General features: G+C 43.0%; 1 protein-coding gene across 1 annotated transcript; it reads left to right on the forward strand.

The window, feature by feature from the left end:
• Positions 1 to 1,517: 1,517 nt before the first annotated feature.
• Positions 1,518 to 12,770, forward strand: LOC132248291 (uncharacterized). The gene is made up of 6 exons (XM_059721345.1): positions 1,518 to 1,646; positions 4,192 to 4,303; positions 6,046 to 6,176; positions 8,607 to 8,679; positions 10,831 to 10,967; positions 12,750 to 12,770. The coding sequence occupies exons 1-6, from the start codon at positions 1,518 to 1,520 to the stop codon at positions 12,768 to 12,770; spliced, it is 603 nt and encodes a 200-aa protein (XP_059577328.1).
• The last annotated feature ends 6,349 nt before the right edge of the window (positions 12,771 to 19,119 follow it).

Genomic DNA, 19,119 nt, shown 5'->3' on the forward strand with positions numbered 1-19,119 from the left:
TGAGAGCCTAGTTGCTGGAGTCATCTGCCATTCCCCGCTGATGGAAGTCTTCAGGGGCGCTTCTGGGCTACTGCTTCATTCTGCTGAGCAGCTCTCCTCAGCTCTTCTAACCCTGTTCTTCTCTGTCCCAGATGTGCTCTCCTCGTGCTGGGCACATAGTTCCTTTTATATGCTCTAGGGCTCTGCCCCTGAAGTCTTCCGGACCTGAGTGTTGCAGTCTTCAGTCAGGTCTGGGAGTGGGGAGGGAGGGAGGAAACTCCTCTCCCCTTTCCCTCAGGAAAGGGGCATGACTTAACTGCTCTTGCTGCCTCCTGATTGGTGGATAAGCTCCATCAATCAAAACAGCAACAGCAAGATTTCAAGCCTGGGGCTCAACCCAAGCTCCAAAAGGCAAGTCTGATACATTCTTATTGCTCGTTCTTGTTAATAAAATGTTCAATATTTTTTTTTTTCTTGTGCTTTCTGCATGGGTTTGCAAATATTCTTGGCTCAGACCTAGTACAGCCTGAAACAAATTGTGTGTTTTGACAGGGTGGGTAATAAGTCTCGCCCTTCCAGCTAAAAGCTGCTGCTGCTTGTGTGAATCTTCAGTGAACCAAAGTTCTTCTATTTATTGGTTTTCCCTTTCTTCCAGGAGGCACTTGGATGTGACAGAGGTAGAAGATGATATATCCTCCTAGATATAAATAGGAAGTACATTAGTACTACTCTCTAAAACTAGCTTTCCCCAAATTTCTAGATACATATCACACTCCAACCAATGCCCAAACTTTCCTTAAACTTTCCTGGAGTAGCAGGACTTGGTCTGAATGGAGGAAAGAATCCCTTATCTGCTGCTAAATCAACACAGAAGCATCTCCTCTATGACTCCAACTTTTCACAGTTCCCAAAATAAATCCTTCTTTTCAATTTTTGACTGAGCCAAGAAACTCTCTGCATTGTCACTGTACCACACATACTTTCCTTTCTATTCTAGTACTTCATGAACATTCCCTTTGAAACTGGAAGTCATGGTACAAGGCAAGAGGAATGTTAAGAGGCCGTGACTTCACTTCGTTAATAATTATCTTTATATTGAATGGGAGCAGAATTCCAAGTCCTTGCAAGGTGTCTCTAGTGGTGAAGACAATGGAGTGGAGCCTAGGAATGGTCTATAGTCACTTTGTTTTATTGTCATGCGCGCACACACCTAGTTTAACAACTTCAGGAGATCAAAAATTGAGTCTGAACCAGGAATTAGTGAGATTAAAGAAATCAAATAGTGTTTTTTTTCTTTTTGTTTTGCTTTTCCCTTAAGCCCCCTTTACTCCTTTGCCAGTGCATGTCTGATGATTTTATATTGAAAAGACTACCTTTTTAATGCAAATAAAATGCATGCCTTCCCCTAGCTGCTCAAACAGATTTCACTTTCTTCCTGCTCACCCTAAGAGAGGGAAACTGCTATCTATTTCCTTTTACTATCCTGACTTCTCCTCTATTTCTCTTTCTGTGCCAGGGTTATAAAATGGAGCTAGAAGATGAACAATGAACACAAGACATATAAATCACTAACTCTGTGTACCAAGATTTTATGTGAACTGCTAAGAGAAGGGGAGCAGAGCCTGGATGAGGCTGGGCAAGAAGCCATTAAGGGATGGGAAAAACAGGTTTGGAGATGAACTGGGAAAGCAGTAAAGAAGACTGAGATCAGATGATTGGAATGCAGTTAATAGGAGCTGGCCCTGACTGGGTATTACATTAATTTCATATCATTCTCGCAACCACAATGGCTATATATTGTTTTCTGACCCAAATGTGTTACCTACAGCTGTGACTGCTGCAGGTAATACAAAGTGTGGTACTGTACTTGGACTGGCTTATCTTCCTTTGTTGATTTTATTTCTTGTGTTTTTGACCATGAATTTCCTGGGACAAGAGCTATCTTTATAATGTTGTACGTGGGGACCTAGCACAACAAGGCCCCTGGAGGCATTTCAGTATTACAAGTAACCAGTGCTAACAAAGGTTTAATAACTCATTTGCCTGCAGTTATATGGTGAGTCTGTGACAGAGCTAGGTATGGAATTCTTCTCATCTGACTCTTTGTTCTGTATATTCTTTTTTCATAAAAAACAAAGCCTACTTCCCCATCTTCCCCTACTTCCTTTTTTTCAAATGTTCAATCCAAAATCCATGCGTCTAAAATAGGGCTGTCAATTAATTGTAGTTAATGTGTGAGATGAATGCATTAATTGGTACTTGCCTTAATTTTTTAATGCTTTAATTGTGCGCATGGCTTCGGAGCCCATGCCTGGGTTCTGCTCTGCCACCATCAATGCTGCCTCCATGCCACTCAGTGGGGCAGTAGTGACAGTGCAGAAGACCGCAGGGCAGCCTGAGTGCAGGCTCTGGGTGGCTGCAGTGGGGGTAAGAGTGTTACACAAATTGCCAATTGCTCAAATCACAAGCGAGACCTTACGAGGGAGGGTAAAGCAATATGCTGTGTTTATTGATTGAGCGCTTACACACACACACACACACACACACACACACACACACACACACACACACACACACACACCCCCCCCCCCCCCCCCAGTTGATTACAAGTAGAAGCCAGGCTCCTGCCAGTCCATCTCATCAGAGAAACCCATGCTCCAGGATGACATGCAGAACACGACCCAAAATTGATATGTCTCGTCCCATCTTTTATACTCTTGTCAATCCACCCAGTCCTTTAGGCTTTTGCTGTATTATCACTGGGTTCTTTCTTGAAGGTCAGTTGCCATAGTTCTCTTGCTGTTCTGGGGTGGATTCTTCTTGTTTGGTCTTTTATCTGTCTGCATTCTTCAGCCAGTCACCAGCTGATGTTTTCCTTTTCCACAGACACATTCTCACCCATTCTCTCACACATACAGCATACAGAGGTTTGAACACTTATGTCAAGCTACAGAGCAATGCAAAACAGAGTTTCTTAAGGCAATGCAAAACTCAAGAAAATACATAAAATTAAAAGCAATAGGCAAAAAGTCTATTTGTATAACTAGAGGGGGTGTGGTGCATGTGTGTATGCATGCATGCCCAGCAGGTAAGCCTGTGGAGGGACAGTGGGGAGTGGGGACAGATTGAGGCCTACACAGTAAGGGAGGGAGTGGGGCAGGGGCTGGGGTGAATGGGGGCCTGGGGCCGGGGTGGGTTGTGGAATGCAGCTGTGGGCAGATCGTCTGGGGCGCAGTGGGGGAGTGGCTTCATGTCACTGCACACACCCCCAGGGGTGCCTGTGCGTGGTGCAGAGGCAGGCTGCCTGCTGCAGGCTGGAGCTCTGTGCCCTGCTGCCTTTGCCCCGGGAGCTGTGTGACACCATGTTGTGCCTCCTATGGCTGGGTAGGCAGCCAGCAGACGACTCCTGGGGCAAAGGCAGTGGGGCACAGAGCCCCAGCCTGCAATAGGCAGCCCACCTCCACCCCACACACAAATCCAGGGGCACGTGGCCCCCAAGCCTCCCCAAGGGGTACATGCAATGGTAGGGAGTGGTGTGCACTCCCCATACTCCTGGACAAGCTGCCCATGGCTCTGTCCCACAATCTTCCCTGGCCCCATTCGGCCCTGTCCCTGCCCCACTCCTTCCCTTACTGTGCAGGCCTCAGTCAACCCCCTGCCCCTTCCTTCCCCCACACCTCTCCTTCCATAGACTTAGCTGCTGGGTCCTGTGTGTGTTTTGTGTGTGTGCATGTGTGTCTGCCTCTCGCTCCCAGCCCTGCTGCTGCCCCTCACTCCTAACCCCCAGTATCCCACATCCTGCCAGGAAGTGCCTGGGTCCCTGCTCCCCAGGCTCCAGGCTCCCCCCACCTTCACAAATTCCTCCCGACACTCACCCACCATACAAAGTACCTGCATAATTTTACATAACTTTGAGTTTTTCTGCACGTAATTTTAAAACTTTAGCTGTGTGATGAAAATTGTGATTAATTGTGACTCATTTTTTAAAATTGCGCAACTAGTTGCTATCAAATATTTGAATTGTTCCACAACCCTAGTTTAAATCCATTTGGAAGAAAAGTCCAGACCGTCTAAATATGTCAATAGTTTTTGTGTGGACAATTGCATAGCTGGGGATTTGCATATCATCCTCACACTGTTGGACTCTTAGCAGTTTATCAGTGTGCTGAATATCATGTATGCAGTCGTGTTTTCCTGTACTTGGGGAATTAGCTTGTGCTTGGCCTTGGACCTCCGGCAATTGGAATCTGGTCTGCAGTGGAAATTCCGGGAGCCCCCGTTGGAATCCACCAACCGGCTTCAGTTAGAGGAACAGAAACGTCAGGTATGAGTAGACCAAGAAATCCAGTGTTTTATTTGAAAAGCTTAGTTGGCTGCTTGGATCTCCTCTTTTTTATCCTTTATTACTATGGGGGGGGGGTTGTATTTATTATATTTTATTATTATATTGTTTTGTTACAGTGGCATTTAGGGGTCTCATTTAGGTATCGGGGCTCCAGTGTACATGGTCTAGCACAATTATACCAAAAAGGGTCCCAGCCACAAAGAGCTTAGACTTATCTGATAGGAAGTGAACAGGGCACTACTGCCAACAGGCAGGGGTGCACAAAGCCACCATAAAAGAGAAACAAAGCAGCACAGAATGAGAACAGGGAAGTTCATATAAAATGTATTTAAATAGTATTGTCATGATAATAATTCTCTCTTGCCAGGAAATTTAATAGTTTCAGTTATGTTTCACCTATTGCTTGTGTTTCCATCAAAAAATGTGTGTAATGCTTTATAGTAAACTAAGACTTGGTCCCTATCCCATGTCCTGTGTTTATAAGCAAAGGATGGGGGTGGAGTGGAGGAACAGGAGTAACCACATGGGAAAAAGATCAAGAGTTGAGATGAGGTACATATCTTGTTAGGTCTGACTGCACATTTATTTTTATTGTATATATCTATCTATGGTACAAATATGGCCCCCATCACAGTATCTGAGCACCCCACAGTCTTCATCAATGTATCTTTACAACACTAATAGAGTTGGGAAATGTTGTTCGCTTTGCTTCATCTGTAAAATATGGATAAGATTTTGTATGTTTATAATGCAGCAGGGACGTGAAACCAGAGTCTTAGATATACTAGTCTAGTATCCTAAACCACTGGACAATCCTTTTTTTAATACAGTGGGAGCTGAACTTTTGGCAAATTACCCTCACACCCTCCCCAGGTGCCGTTCCAGTCCTCTTCCCTTGTTTGATCTGCTGCTCTGCTTTCTGTTCCCTGCCTTGTGCTCCCTGAATGACCTGTTGCTCTGTCACTGTACCCTTTCACTGCCTGTCCCCCTCTATCTGCTCTGTGCTGTGTGCAGAGACTGTGTGCGCCACAGGTTGGCTACCCTTGATCTAAAAGTTTATCATTGACATAAATATTGTGTGTAAATGTTTGAGGGAGCAGATTCAATTTGAGAACAAGAGTGGAATCGCTATAAGAAAGTTGAAGCTGATTGTAAAGCTTCTGAAGGAGCCTCATCAAACTATGACACAAAGTATCAGAGAATTAGCTGGTCTTCTGAACTTGGAAGACAAGTAGGAATATGGGAAGAAACCTGGTCTCTTTTATGCCATTGTCAAGGTGGTATGACAGGCAGCAATATCTTGGCTACTCATACAGCAAGATGTCTGAGGTTTCTAAATTCAAACCTGCTTTCCTGCACATAGGGGGCCTTCTGGACTTTGAAGTCATTTACGTTTCGTTGCTAGGGCTTAAGAAACGTGCATCCAGGCACAGATGAGCAGTGATTTTTGTTTTTGAATGGGCACTAGCTATTTTGAAACAAACACATTAATTTCTTATGCTGTGACTTGATAATGTCTTGAGTTGCTGCTATAGTAAGATTTTTAAGAAAGGGGTGTGAAATTAGTATTTGAGGAAATACTGAGATGGATCTGTGCTGAATGAGGAATATCAAGGAAAGGATATTAGATTAACAGCAGCACAGAAGAAGGAACAGAATCAGCTAATACCACTGAAAAAGCCCAGTCTTACGTACTGTTCATTGTCTGTTACTTCCTTTAGGCTTGAAAGGTGCCTGGACCCAGTCTCTCATGTTTCATGCAGTGCCACTTCATCGGATGTCAGCCCAAATGCTGCCACTTCTGTCTGCTGTGCTGTTCAGGAACGAAGACATTCGGTTCTATGGCCAGCGGGTAATGCAAGTCATTTGGGTTTTCAAGGTTTAGGGTGCTGTTTGGGGAAATCTACTTTTTCCCCCTATTGATGGGTTATTTGTCTCTTTATTGTAAGTCGCTCTGAACCATTTGGATTAGGTAGGATAGAAAGCTAAATAATAATAATAATGATAATAATAATAATAATGTAAATGTGAAGCAATTTTGCAGCTAGTGAATGAAGAAACCACAAAGTGTTGAAGCTAATGCAAACTATGGCCCACTGATGTCAACAGTTTTTACAATAATAAATCTGTACTTTCCAGTATGTTTGCTATGGGTCCTAACTCAATCCCTTTTAGTCTCTATCAGGAGAGTGAAATGTTTTTAATATCTAGGAAATGCCATGTTGGGGTGTCCAACCTGTGGCATGAATGTCACCAGTGGTACAGGCCGCCTCTCTGTGTGGCATGTGGCAGATTGAGGAGGGGACAGAAAGCACAGTGGTAGATAGAGCAGAAAGCAGAGTAGCAGATTGGTCAGGAAGCATAGGCCAGAAAGCAGAGTAGTAGATTGGGTATGGGGAGCAGACTAGAGTGGCACTCAGGAAGGGGGCAGGGCTAATTTGTGACACACTTGCCAAAAAAGGTTGGACTCCACTGTGCTATGCCAAATGGAAAGGGTTTTTTTAATGGTGAGACAACAAAATAAGAAATATAGCACTGTTTATCATGAATTATAGCTGGACTTGCTACTATTTCCTATTTCCTAATTCTTTTGTTTCAAGTGGTAGTTGCAGAGAGGAGAAGGAAAAATTAATTCAGTCTGAAACGACTGAATAACTTGTACTTGCATCTTTGAATATTGTTTCACTGTTCAAGTACAGGGCAGTAGTACTTAAATGTATGTATCTGTAATCAATGCTTCAGAACATTTAAGTCTACTATTTACTTGGTTATCTTCTGGCACAGGTAGCCTTACACATATAAGATTACCAGCGAACTTTCTGCCAAAATAATTCTCCATTTCCATTGATATTTTCCCGATCATTCACTTGTATGCACAGACCTTGGTTTGAGCTAGCATGGTAATTCAAAACACACAAAATTCTATTGGAGATGAAGCAGTTCATAGTTTTCATTTGTTAGCAGATTGAGGTAAGGTTAGAGTTTAAATCAACCTTTTGAAATATGTTAATATTAGATCTACTGTCTTCACTGTGTTTTTATCCTATATTACTTCTGATTAGCTAACGCCAAGGTGAGAACATATCCCTTTTCTCTGTTGCAAGTAGGTCTTTACACATTTTAAATCAGTTAGGTCAAGTAACATTTGTCCAGGTTGGAAAACCCGAAAGTATATGTTCCTCATTTTCTTTTTTATATTTTTGATACAGAAGGGTGCAACATTTCAAGTGTTAGTAAAGAAATAGTTTGAAGGTTTCTTTTCTAAAAACAAGCCCATGGTTTTTCAGCAGTCACAAGTAGTCCTCTAGGCTAGGGACAGACATTCAAAAAGCCAGACCCTGAATTGATGCAATCTTTGCAGGTTAGTCTAACCTGCCTAGGTTGAACCAATTTGCAACTGTACAGACATTCCCTTCGGACTGAGGAAATTCTGGCACATGCCTGCAGTTGCTCAGGCCAGGAATTTTGGGATGCTAGAGCAGGGAAGGTGTGCGTGCGTGCGTGGGAGGGGGGCGGGAGGAAACACAACCAGCTTGGGCATTAGTCTTGGCTGAAGGGGCCAGAGAGGGGTTTAATCCCCCACCCCTTGTCCCACCAGCAGGAACCCGAGCTGGGTCTGTCGGATGCTCCTCCCTCACTGTTGAAGCCCCTGTCACATTTTCCTGGAGCACAAGCCCCTTCCTGGTGGTTTTCCTGGAGCATGAGCCCTTTCTTGGTGGGGGAGGGCATGCTGTGGGGTGGGGAAAGCTGCTATGGACTGCAGCAACGGCAGTGCTGGGAGGGTCCCTGGTCCCCTCTGGGCCTGGTGCTGCTGCATGTGACTGCATGCTCACCCTGCACCATTAAACACAAGGTCTTTAACCTTACATGACAGAAACTCAGGTTCTTGTACTGTGTTCATTTCCAAACTCAAATAAAATAGAAATATTCTGACCACCATGTTTTCCCCCTGCTCCTTTATTAGGGATCTTTCCACAGTTCAGAATACTCAGTTTTCAATAAAGGCAAAATAGCTGAAAATTAATAGGTAAATCTTATTTATAAAGGCGTATTACTGAAGCAAGTTAACCGTTTACAAAATGGTAGATAGGCCAGTTCTATTCTGCTGTGTCTAGCAAACTTCCACTGTTTTAAACTGAAAGTTGTTAATTTTTACAGGCTGACATTAACAGTAGCATATAGTCAATTACTTGCTTGTCATTTCCTTGCTTTATTTGATATTTACAGTTTTCTAAAGGTGGATTGAGGCTGATTTTAACTTTTAGGCTCATTTTTATTTCAGCATGAGACACACCCCTATTACAACCTTACAGTGAAACTACTCAGAGCCAGAAACATCCGTGGCATAGATTTGTGTAAGTCCTTACCTAGTGTTCATGCTCTATGGAGAGATGTCAGTCGATACTAAATTAACTGCCATAAACTTTTAAGTTTTAATTTATTAGTTGTGATCAAATAGTAAAAGAAGTAAAGAAGGAGCCATATTAATCTGATAGGGCAGGAAATGTTTCTGTTGATTATTCGGTTACACCAGTGTAAATCAGGACCGACACCAATCAAATAAAGAGATTTGCACTATTGTAAAATCTGTGACAAGTACAAAGAAAAATCTATGCAAAGTTAATGACAAGTTACTAATCCTTTCACAAACTCACTTTAACAGCAATGTTTTAATTCAACATTACATCAGTTCTTAGTTTGGCATTGTAATCTTGTTTAGCTTGATTTTGAAATGTGGTTGAATCTATAAAAATGGCAGTATATCTTCAAAACCATTTGTGCATGTAAACAGGTACTTGTGTATACAAATTAAATAACAGAACAGAACTGTTCTTTACCAAGCATAGATACCTGTTTGTGTACAAATAGATGACGGTTTCTGTAGATGGAAATGTAACATTTGCTTTTCTATATGTCCCTGAGAGAGAGAGATGGGGGTAAAGCAGTTTTTCAGTTCATCAGCTGATATCTATAATAATAATAAATAATAATAGGCTTATTATTATAGGCTGTCCAGAGCACTCTGGTTGCCTCGACAGTCAGTCACAATGCTTACTGAAGCAACCAATCAGAGTGCTCCAGACAGACTGAATAAGCAGCTGGTGGGTGAGCTGCCTGTGGGCCCTAAGCTGTGGGGGGGCCCCAGTGCTTCCTTTCACAGTGGTGGTGCTCCCCTGGGACCACCTGGTGGGGTGCCAGTAGGTGAGTGCTGCCTGTCCCTGCTGCCTGGGACTGCCTGGGAATGGGCTGGCAGCCCCAGGAAGGTGGCAGGAGGGCAACTGGGTGTGCTGGCAGCCAGAGAAGGTGGTGGGAATGGTGCACAGGGCAGTGCAAACCCGCCAAGCCCAAGCTTCCCTAAGCATGCCTGGGCTTCCAGTGCCCCATGCACTGTCCCTGCTGCCTTCACTGCATACAAATCCCTCCCTTGTACACATGAGGAATATTGCTTTAATTTATGTAGCAAACTAAAATATATGGGTTGTGTTTTAATTTGCTTCATAAAGTAATTTGAATCAAAATACGCCATTGAAATACACTGTTACAAAATGTAATCATAACATGCTGTCGAATGTATGCACTGTTACACAATTAAATTGTTAAAAAGGGTGCCTAAACCACTAAAAGGGGCAGTTTCCCTATGTGTACAAGGGCCCTTAGTCACGTGTACAAGGGTCCTTTTATTTGATAACTATAATTAAGTCACAAGCATTGGTAATGCGTAGGGGGTGCATGTGGGTGTACGTTTACCCCCTGAGATTGGCTGTGCGCCCCCTGGAAGTGCCAGCCGCGAAGCTGGAAATGCCAGTGGAAGTGCACTTCTGGTTTTGCTGATTTCACAGCTGGTGGTTCTGCATTCGATGATTGGCTGCTGGGGACCCCCCCCGGTGGCCCCCCCCCCCCAGTTAGTGATCGGCCATGGGGGGGATGATTTAGTGCCCCCCCCTCCCCCCCCAGGTCTCAGGAGGCACCAGTCACCCATGGTCACAAGGTCAGATTTTGTCAAAATATGTATTTATATTCCTCAGCCTGTTTACACATGGACAGCTTTATGTAGCCTTTTTGAAGGTGAGAAGTTTTGATTCTGTTAAAGTATTTGGTTAAAGGATAACTAAAAATCCTGTATTTAAAGAAATACTTTTGCAATAAAAAATGTAATCACAAATGTTTTGCAGGTTTCGGCTAGTGTGTGTGTGTGTATGTTGTTTATGTGTGTAAGTGCTTAGAGATGGGAATTTTGCAATTGTTCAAATGCTCATTAGTAGATCCTAATAAATAAAAGACCTCTGAACTTGGTGCAGTAACTGACTTTTGAACCCCACGAGGACATGAATGTTCTGACAGCTACTTTGAATGCTGTGTTGTTACATTTCATAATTGGTACTACAGACTATTGGCAATAAGTCAGATACTGGGACATGATGTGCTGTGAAGAAGGCATGAACTATTATGGCAAAGACAGCCTGCTTGTGGATTGGCTTCCATCATTTTTCTGTTTTTCCTTTCAGTGTCCAAAGCAAACTGCTATGTGGCATTGAAGCTTCCAGCTGCATCTCCATTCACTTCTCGAACGCAGGTTGTTTATAACTCCAGCCATCCAGAATGGAACGAAACCTTTGAATACAGAATCCACAGTGCTGTAAAGGTGAGCCTCTACTGAGGAGCTGACCAGATGCTACCTGCAGTGAGACGATCTTGGCATTTGAAAAGCAAGCAAGCTTTATTGTAAGATGCAAAAACTGTGAAATAAAAATGAAAGCCTCAGGTCATGTCTCTATTAAGATCTTTGTTTCACTGAGAAGAAGTATTTCTACATCAGATATACGTGAGGTAGATTTCAGTGAAGAATTCTGTTGTCACAGGAAGAGCAGAGCTCTACAATGGTAGAGGGAAAGTATGACACTTTCAGGATTTTGGGGTGGTGGCAGCACTGATAGAAAAAAATGTCATTTTTTTTTTTTTGCATTCATAAAAAGGAGATTTGTTTGCAAATTGACTAATCATATTTATGTGCTACAAAGTACTGTATAAACTAATCTTCAAAGTACTCCAGGGTGTGTAGGGTAAACAAATTCCTGTTTCACACAAGCTGAGGCATGTAAGTTTTGTGACTTGCTCCAGCCACACTGGAAGTCTGACAAAGGCAGGATTAGAAGTCTATTTTTTTTCTGGAGGCCACTTCCTCTTTTATAATTAAGAGTAAAGCATGAAGGGAGATGGGGAATCAGTTCAACATCCCAAAGCAGGAGTTGGAAGAAGGTGGATAGATGGGAATGCAGTTCTTCCTCAGGATGCCATGTGGGATTGGCTGGTTGAACGTTATCCTTTTGGAAAGGCTTTGGCACCTGTGCTCCCATAATTTTTAACATGAATATGTACATAAAATCAATTTCTGATAACAAGGTGACCAAGAAGTCCTTGGCCATACAAAAACAAAACTAAACTAAACTAATTAGCTTTATTGTAGATAGACAAGTGAAAACATAATGACATCTGTACGACATTTTGCTTCTGAGAACTGTGTGCCATTGTATACCTGAAATATTACCTATTATGTTTTCAAACTTGCTAAGTCAGCAGACTTTACAGTTACGTTGAACACCTTATGTATGCCAAACTGCTGAATATAATTATATAAATTATGGCTAAAGCCATGATTTTGTTATAGCTGTCCTGATAGCAATGGAAACCATGAATTTGAATACATTCCATAAAATCTTGCAAATAGGTGCAAAGATGCATCTAATTTGGTGGATTCTTTAGTTTACTTACAAGTACATGTTTTCACATGCCCGTGTCAACTTGAATCACTTGGTCTCTTTCAGTGAGGTTATTGTTTTGCTATTGTAAGCATGTAGCAAGGTGTAGTTCAGCCAGTGAGATTTCTAACAGAAAATTGCATGTTGCTAATATTTCTGTGAATACTGTTTCTTTTCCCATGCTACTGCCCTGTAATTTGCTAAGAATGATGGTGCCAAAATCATAGCTTTATTTATAATTTCAGGACTAAATTGCATGAAGCTGCTCACAACCTAGAGGAGGCTGAACACATTAGAAAAGTTTTCATATCCAGCCAGAGCAGATGCTTGCTGCTAACTTTTTATTTGTCAACGGAGAATTCATATGTATCTTAAGTGTTCAGCTTGCTGTCTGATATTGTAAACTCCTTCAGTGATGACTTTGTGCCCTACACCGGAGCAGTGTTGTTTGCTAGAAGCAGGGATGCCTTGCAATATTGGAATACTTGTCTAGTTTAGGATTTGTTCTCCCAGAATAATATGCTCAATGGCACTAAATTTGCTGTCTGTGGTGCTTGTGCTTCCTTTGTTACATGCCTCTGCTAGTTGTCTGCCTTCCTTTTTGGCTACTAATCTTTTCTCCTTTTTCTCTTGATTTCTCTATCCCTCTATTCCTTTGCTTCTTTCAGGCACCAATTGTGTTACTGTAGGACACAGATTGAATTATATCCCTGGTTACCACTTACTTCACCTTATACCAGTGGTGCTCAACTTTTTGGCCCTGTAGGCCAGATGAGTGGTGTGGGGCTGGTCCATGGGCTGCATTGGGCCCCATGCTGTTCCCATGTGCTGGGATTGGGGTCTAGAGCCTTGCACCACACCTGTCTGGCCCTACATACTGGGGTTGGGTGCTGGGGCCCCGTGAGCTGGGACTGGGACCCTGTGCTACTCTAGTTGCCCAATCTAGCATGTAGGTCTGCAGCCCATGGGGCTTCCCACAGATGCCTCTGTGCTTGTTGATTTATCTATGTCTTCAGGTGTAAAATGTTCAGTGAAGATGCCATGTATAAATTGTCTGTCCCACATTCTCAGACTGGATCTTTTCCATAAAAAATAACACCGGTGTGGAGTTTTGTTATAATTTAAAAGGGACAATGTCATAATTTAAAAGGGATAATAATTTGTCATAATTTTTGTCATAATTTTTGTCGTAATTTTAAGTTTCGTCATAATTTAAAAGGGATAATGGAACAGAAACCTAGTAGGAGAAATCATTCATTTTCTTGAAAACAAAAGGGCAAAAGAGAAAAGACAGAATACTAAATGAATTGAAAATGCCTCTTCATTCAGCATAAGGCTGGGGTATATATGGCTGTCTTTTGAAGATGTTCACGTGTGATCTCTACCTCTTTTTCTCCCATTTTAGAATATCTTGGAGTTCACATTCTATGACAAAGATGTGGTGATGGACAGTCATGCTAAATCGATTGCTTTTGATGTAGGGAATATTAAACCAGGCCAGGCGTTGAGTCACACATTTGTGCTAAATCCCCAGGTAAGATTTTCCTAGTCGTGTTGGGGGTGGGGGGGGGAGGGAGAGGGGAAGACAAGCAAAGTTAGTCATATGAAGGAACATGCAGTGAAGGTGCTTCCTCTGCTAGGTGTATGCTGGATTGTGGCAGGTATTAATTTCTTAGATGTTTTTTCCAGGATGGAGGGTTGATGTGATTTTTCATAAGTTTAAACTGAAAATGCAATGACCCTGGATTCTATTTCAGAGATCATGCTCTGCCACAGGGGTGCGAAACATCTGGCCTGCAGTATCCTATAATCCAGCCCCTGGTGCTTCCCTTTTTGCTGTACCAGACCAGCCCCCCATGCAGTGCCTAGGACATGCATCACCTGAGGTGCTAACTTGGGCTGGTCCCAGACTGTCAACCATGCTGCTTGGCACCAGTCTCTGGCTGTACCACCCATGCCACAGCAAGTGGTACAGACTGGGACAGGCTCCAGCAGGGCAGCCCACTGGAGCTTGGTTCTAAGCTGCACTGTCTGCTGGGGCTAGTCCTAGGCTACATTACCTGTCAGGTTCAGGCCTGTGTGTGGGTGGGGGCCATGTACCGGATCCAGCCCATGGACCAGCCCTGTGCCACTCATCTGGCCTGGTGGAGTTTGACACCCTTGCTCTACCTTTTACCCACATACCTTAATCTATAAAACCTCATTCAGAGTGCTGTGCTCAAACACCCTTTTTTTGGTTTTGCTTCCAGAATTCACAGTGGGATACACACTTTCATAAACTATTGGCAGTATTTGACATGAAGTTCATGCTGAAAATTCCATTAGGGAAATATTCAAGTTCATGTTACTCCTTTCCTCATCCCATTTCTGGAAGAATTAGTGGCAGCTTCATAGATTTCATACACATTAGGCCTGGTAGGGACCTTGGAAGATCATCAAATTCAGCCCCCTGCCCTAGGGGCAGGAAGACAGCTGGGGTCACAGGATCCCAGCAAGATAACCATCCAATTGACTCTTAAAGGAGTCCAGAGTAGGTGCTTGCACCATCTCTGGTGGCAGTCTGTTTCACGCCTTGAGGGCTCGGACAGTAAAGAAGTCCTTCCTTATGTCCAGCTTGAAATGGTTTTAAAGAAGTTTGTGACTGTTTGACCCTGTCATCCCATGGGGTGCTCTGGTGAACAGGTGTTCCTCCATATCCTGATGTACACCCCTTATAGACTTATAGGCAGTCACCATGTCCCCCCTGAGCCTGTGCTGCCAAAGTACAATGAAAAAAAACCTCTCCTTGAGGTTGTATATCAACATCTGGGCAGTTATTTTGCTGCAACATTAAACACATTCCTCTCTGCCTCCCTCCTGCACTCTTCCACTCCCTGCTACTTTCCTTCTCATTCACTGTGGAGACTGTCTTTCCACCTGTCACCAGTACCTCACTTGGGGATCTCCAGGCTCTCACACATAGATTATGTCAAAGTCTTGGAGATTATTTCTACCAAAATCTCTAAAGTACAGCCATTTTATCCAACCATACAGCTAAAACTCTCATTGAGGCATCTTCCATTTAGATTAATTCAACATCTTTTTCTTGGCCTTGACGCATGCAGCTGCCCACATCCATTCAGGGTGATACTGCAAAGACCACTGTCTGAAGCTGTCACTCTGTTCACATCATCCCTCTACTGGCTCCTCCTTCTCTAGCACATCCCTCTTGCCTTTCATTTGCTAATGGCACTTATACTAAATAACCACAATCCCTCCACAGTAATTCTGGTTCCTTTCCTTAGAGGTAAAAACCACACTGCACTACCTACAGTTTTCTTGGAGAAGTTGCGTAAAATGCTGATATACTCTAGTCATGTTTTGGATGCTGAGATTTGAGGTGACAGGGCTGCAGACCATAGATGAAAGTCAATTAAAGCACAAATATTGGCACAGAAAGCTCATGGTCAGAAGTGGCCCTTAGATATTAGCTTATTACCTCAAGAAAATCTGAAGTATTTTACCTTTGGGTAAGTCTGTAGGCTGCTGTATCTGTTTTGCAATCATCTCGTGGTTGCTTTCATTATTCATTGTTCTGTTATGTTGCAATTGAACTCCTCTGCTATAAGGTGAGAATAGTCCAAAACATCTCCTTTACCAATGTTTATGGTCTCAGTGGCTTTGGTTGTGCCATAGTCTCTTGTGTTCTCTTCCTGTAGCACCCAGTTTATGAAACTCGGGGGTTTCTTGTCTTGTAAAGATCTTGGTTGTTACAGTATGCTAGAGGGTATTTTTGATATGTCTAGGTGAGTGGTGCTCAACCTTTTTGCTCCATGGGCCAGGATCCAGTTTTTGACCCAGATCTGGTGCATGGGACAGGTGTAGTGGGGCCTGATCCAGCTGTGTGGAGGGGTAGAAGGGCAGCCCAGTCCTGATTCGGCTGCATAAGGTGAAGGGGGCATGGCCCAGCTCTGATCCATCAATGCAGGGCTTTGGAATTTGGTAGCAGGGAGGGATGGCGGTATTAATTGCTGCTGCTCCCACCTGCCCCCACCAAATTTCTCAACCCATGGGTTGCCCCCCAGCCAGGTGTCATGGCTCCCCAGACCTGGGGGTTGAGTGCTGCTGGTCTATACCATCCCAGCCTGGCTCCAAGGAGCACTGTACTGAGCTGTGCTGCTCATGCTACCTGATGAACCAGAAACCATATAGCTGCCTTACTATGGTGCTGCACATGTGCCAAAAAGCTCTATTTGTCTCATTTGCCAACTTCAGGGGAGGATACTCACACTCCCTTTTGGCAGTAAGGTGCTCTAAATGCAGCAGGTTAGCATGGGAAAGGTACTGCAGATGAAGAAAATAAAACAGTAAACCTAAAAAAGAGATGCTGAATCTTTGTATCAGGGTCAGGGCAGCTTAAATTTTTGCGCTGGGGGTCTGGAGATGATATTCTCATGAGACATTACCACAGGGGGACTGGGTTCCTGGAGTTACAAATTGTTTTTTCCTGTACATAGCTGACCTATTGTGTATCTGATCTCTTTCAAGAAAAAGGAGAAGAAAGAAGAGTTGGATGTGGAATTTTATTTGGAAGAAAGGTAAAGTTCTTATCAAATGCTGCTTAATGCAAATCTAATTGTGAATGACTCTTTGTCAGTTATTGGTAGCACTTCTTGGCTCATTTATGGCCAGAGACCTGATTAAACATGTCCATGAGGCTGCTGCTTCCTTAGCCTGAAGGTATTGTTGAAGCCCTGGTTTGAAGAAGTTGCATTACTATTAGTAACCTGGGTAGGTCTGGAAATTTCACATGATATAATCCAATGTTTTAAAGGTAATATGTGGGATGACTGGCCTCCTCTTCAACTCCTCAATTCCTGGGTTATGACTCTCCTTATGAAAAGATGGGAGAATCCAAGCCATCTTATAAAACCAAAATGTTATTTCTCTACCAGTAGGGGAAAATGGTGTCTGAAACAGAAAAAAAAACCTTTGCTAAACATTCTTTCATTGTCAGATGATAAACTATTAAATGTCTTGCAGTGAGTGTCCCTGAAGCATTAAGTTAGGGTAGATATGTAAAAGGGGGAGTGTAGCCAAAGGATCAAAGCTGGTTCATATTAACCTTTAATTTCCACAGCACAGATACTCCAACTGAGGTCATCACCAATGGAGTTCTAGTGGTGAGTGGGCAACATTTTTGCTAACTCTTGCAAGGATTATTTTGTGTGTGGTCTACTTGTAGTTCAGTAGTGCTGGTGCTTTGATTTCCAATCTTCTTTAAACCCTTCCTTTGTTTTCATTTGCTTATGAGTGAAAAATTGAAGATGTCTCTTGGGCTGCTATAGTAATTGCTTCTTCCCATTTTCCAACAGGTCATCAGATGGGTTTGTACTGGAGACCTTAAATACTGTAGAAGAGACCACTATCACTTGAGCTAAAGGAATTAGCTGCTTGCCATTATAGGCTGTTATACCCTAGTTTCCTAGGTGACATGGCATTAGAAAGTGGCATGATATACTTTTTCCATAAATACCATTAAAGCCTGGTCTCATGTTCAAGGCAGATTTTGAAAGGGTGTGTGCGTGCGCGCACGCGTGTGTGTATTAGGGAAAGTATTGTAGACTTCTATGAACATTAAGGAGCATACTGATTTCCAGCAAATACCTTCAAGGAAATTCCCTCTTCCTAGCCATGTACACTCACTCCTGTACCCTTACTAACAAATAAGCTTGGGATCCAAACTTTCCAGGCTATTTTATTTCATTGCTTGAGGTAGGAAACAAAATGAAGAATAAGTAGTTGGAAGATAATTTGAAGGTTCAAGAGTCATTCTGGGCACAGTGGAAAGGAGTCCTGCCTGTGATTTTCTTTAGGGCTCAAAAATAAATTAATTCTAAATAGGTCTTAATTTTGTCATTGGATAATTAGTTAAACAACTTTTCCTTACTGAAACATAAGCTAGTGGTCTATGAGGAGAAGAGCAGAAATTTGTAGATAAGAATCTTACAACCCTTTGCTCCCTATATAGGCTCATCCCTGCCTGTGTGTTAAAGGCACCCTCAATAAAAGCAAGAAGACCCAATGGATAATACAGGGTAAGCATTTCTCCCTTTAGCATGTACAGCTCTTTTAAGACAGAGGATGTGGTAGGAAACTGCATGTGTCCTTGTTACAGAGTTTTATAAAATAATGTCTGTTTGTAGCAACCCTTGGTAACAGGAACAACAATTTACTAGTTTTTCTCTGGGGAACATTTTCCCTACTATGCAGTTAAGTGTTGCCCTATAACTGCAAAAAATGCTTATGAGCAACTTAGCAGCAGGGCACAGACTTGTGCCACAGGCTGGTATTAATTATAACTGATATGGGGTGACTGCAGTCAGTTAGCCCAAGACCTAAAGGAAGTCTGTCATATTCCTTCCTCATGGTGGTTTTGTTCTGCTGGCTGGCAGGAACAGATGTCTATCTAGGTAGGAATCATTTGGTGCTGAGGAGAAAAGCCTGGGGTAGCTGGGGACCATCCAAACACTTTCTGAGCAATATTGTTCACCACAACTACCCAACAAGAATCCCATCTTGTACTTGGCTTGTTTCACCCACTACTATGTGGAACACCGGAGGAAAGTGCTCCTGCACCTAGGCTGGCAGCATGCCCAACCTGCATAGTAGGTAGTAGGGCTGTGCGAAACGGAAGTGTTTTGTTTCAACCAGCGTTTCGAAGTTTTGACAGAACAGCATTTCGTTTCAACTTTTGTTTTGAGTCGAAACGGCTGTTCTGTTTCCTTCTGTCTAAACGTTTTGCCATTTCGACCCTGTTTCGACATTTTGCCCATAGGATATAATGGGGAAGATTGAAACAGGATATAACTTTGTCATTTCTGGCATGACTTGGATGAAACTTGTAGGAATGGTACCCCCTTCTGAGGGTATTATGCATGCCAAGTTTCACAAAGATAGGTGCAGGGGGTTCAGAGAAACTGCACCCCACAGTCTTGAGAGCAAAACTCATGTTAAGCCACAGCAGGGTCAAAACTGCAGAAGTAGTAGTCCCCTGCT

This window comes from Alligator mississippiensis, chromosome 2 (genome assembly GCF_030867095.1).
Source record: "Alligator mississippiensis isolate rAllMis1 chromosome 2, rAllMis1, whole genome shotgun sequence".
NCBI lineage: Eukaryota > Metazoa > Chordata > Crocodylia > Alligatoridae > Alligator > Alligator mississippiensis.

Excerpts from the sequence above, each read along its gene's own strand:
- LOC132248291 (XM_059721345.1), top strand. The coding sequence starts at position 1,518 with ATGAACAATGAACACAAGACATATAAATCACTAACTCTGTGTACCAAG. Across the intron at positions 4,304-6,045 it reads TAGAGGAACAGAAACGTCAG|GCTTGAAAGGTGCCTGGACC; the intron begins GTATGAGTAGAC and ends TACTTCCTTTAG. Across the intron at positions 6,177-8,606 it reads TTCGGTTCTATGGCCAGCGG|CATGAGACACACCCCTATTA; the intron begins GTAATGCAAGTC and ends TTTTTATTTCAG.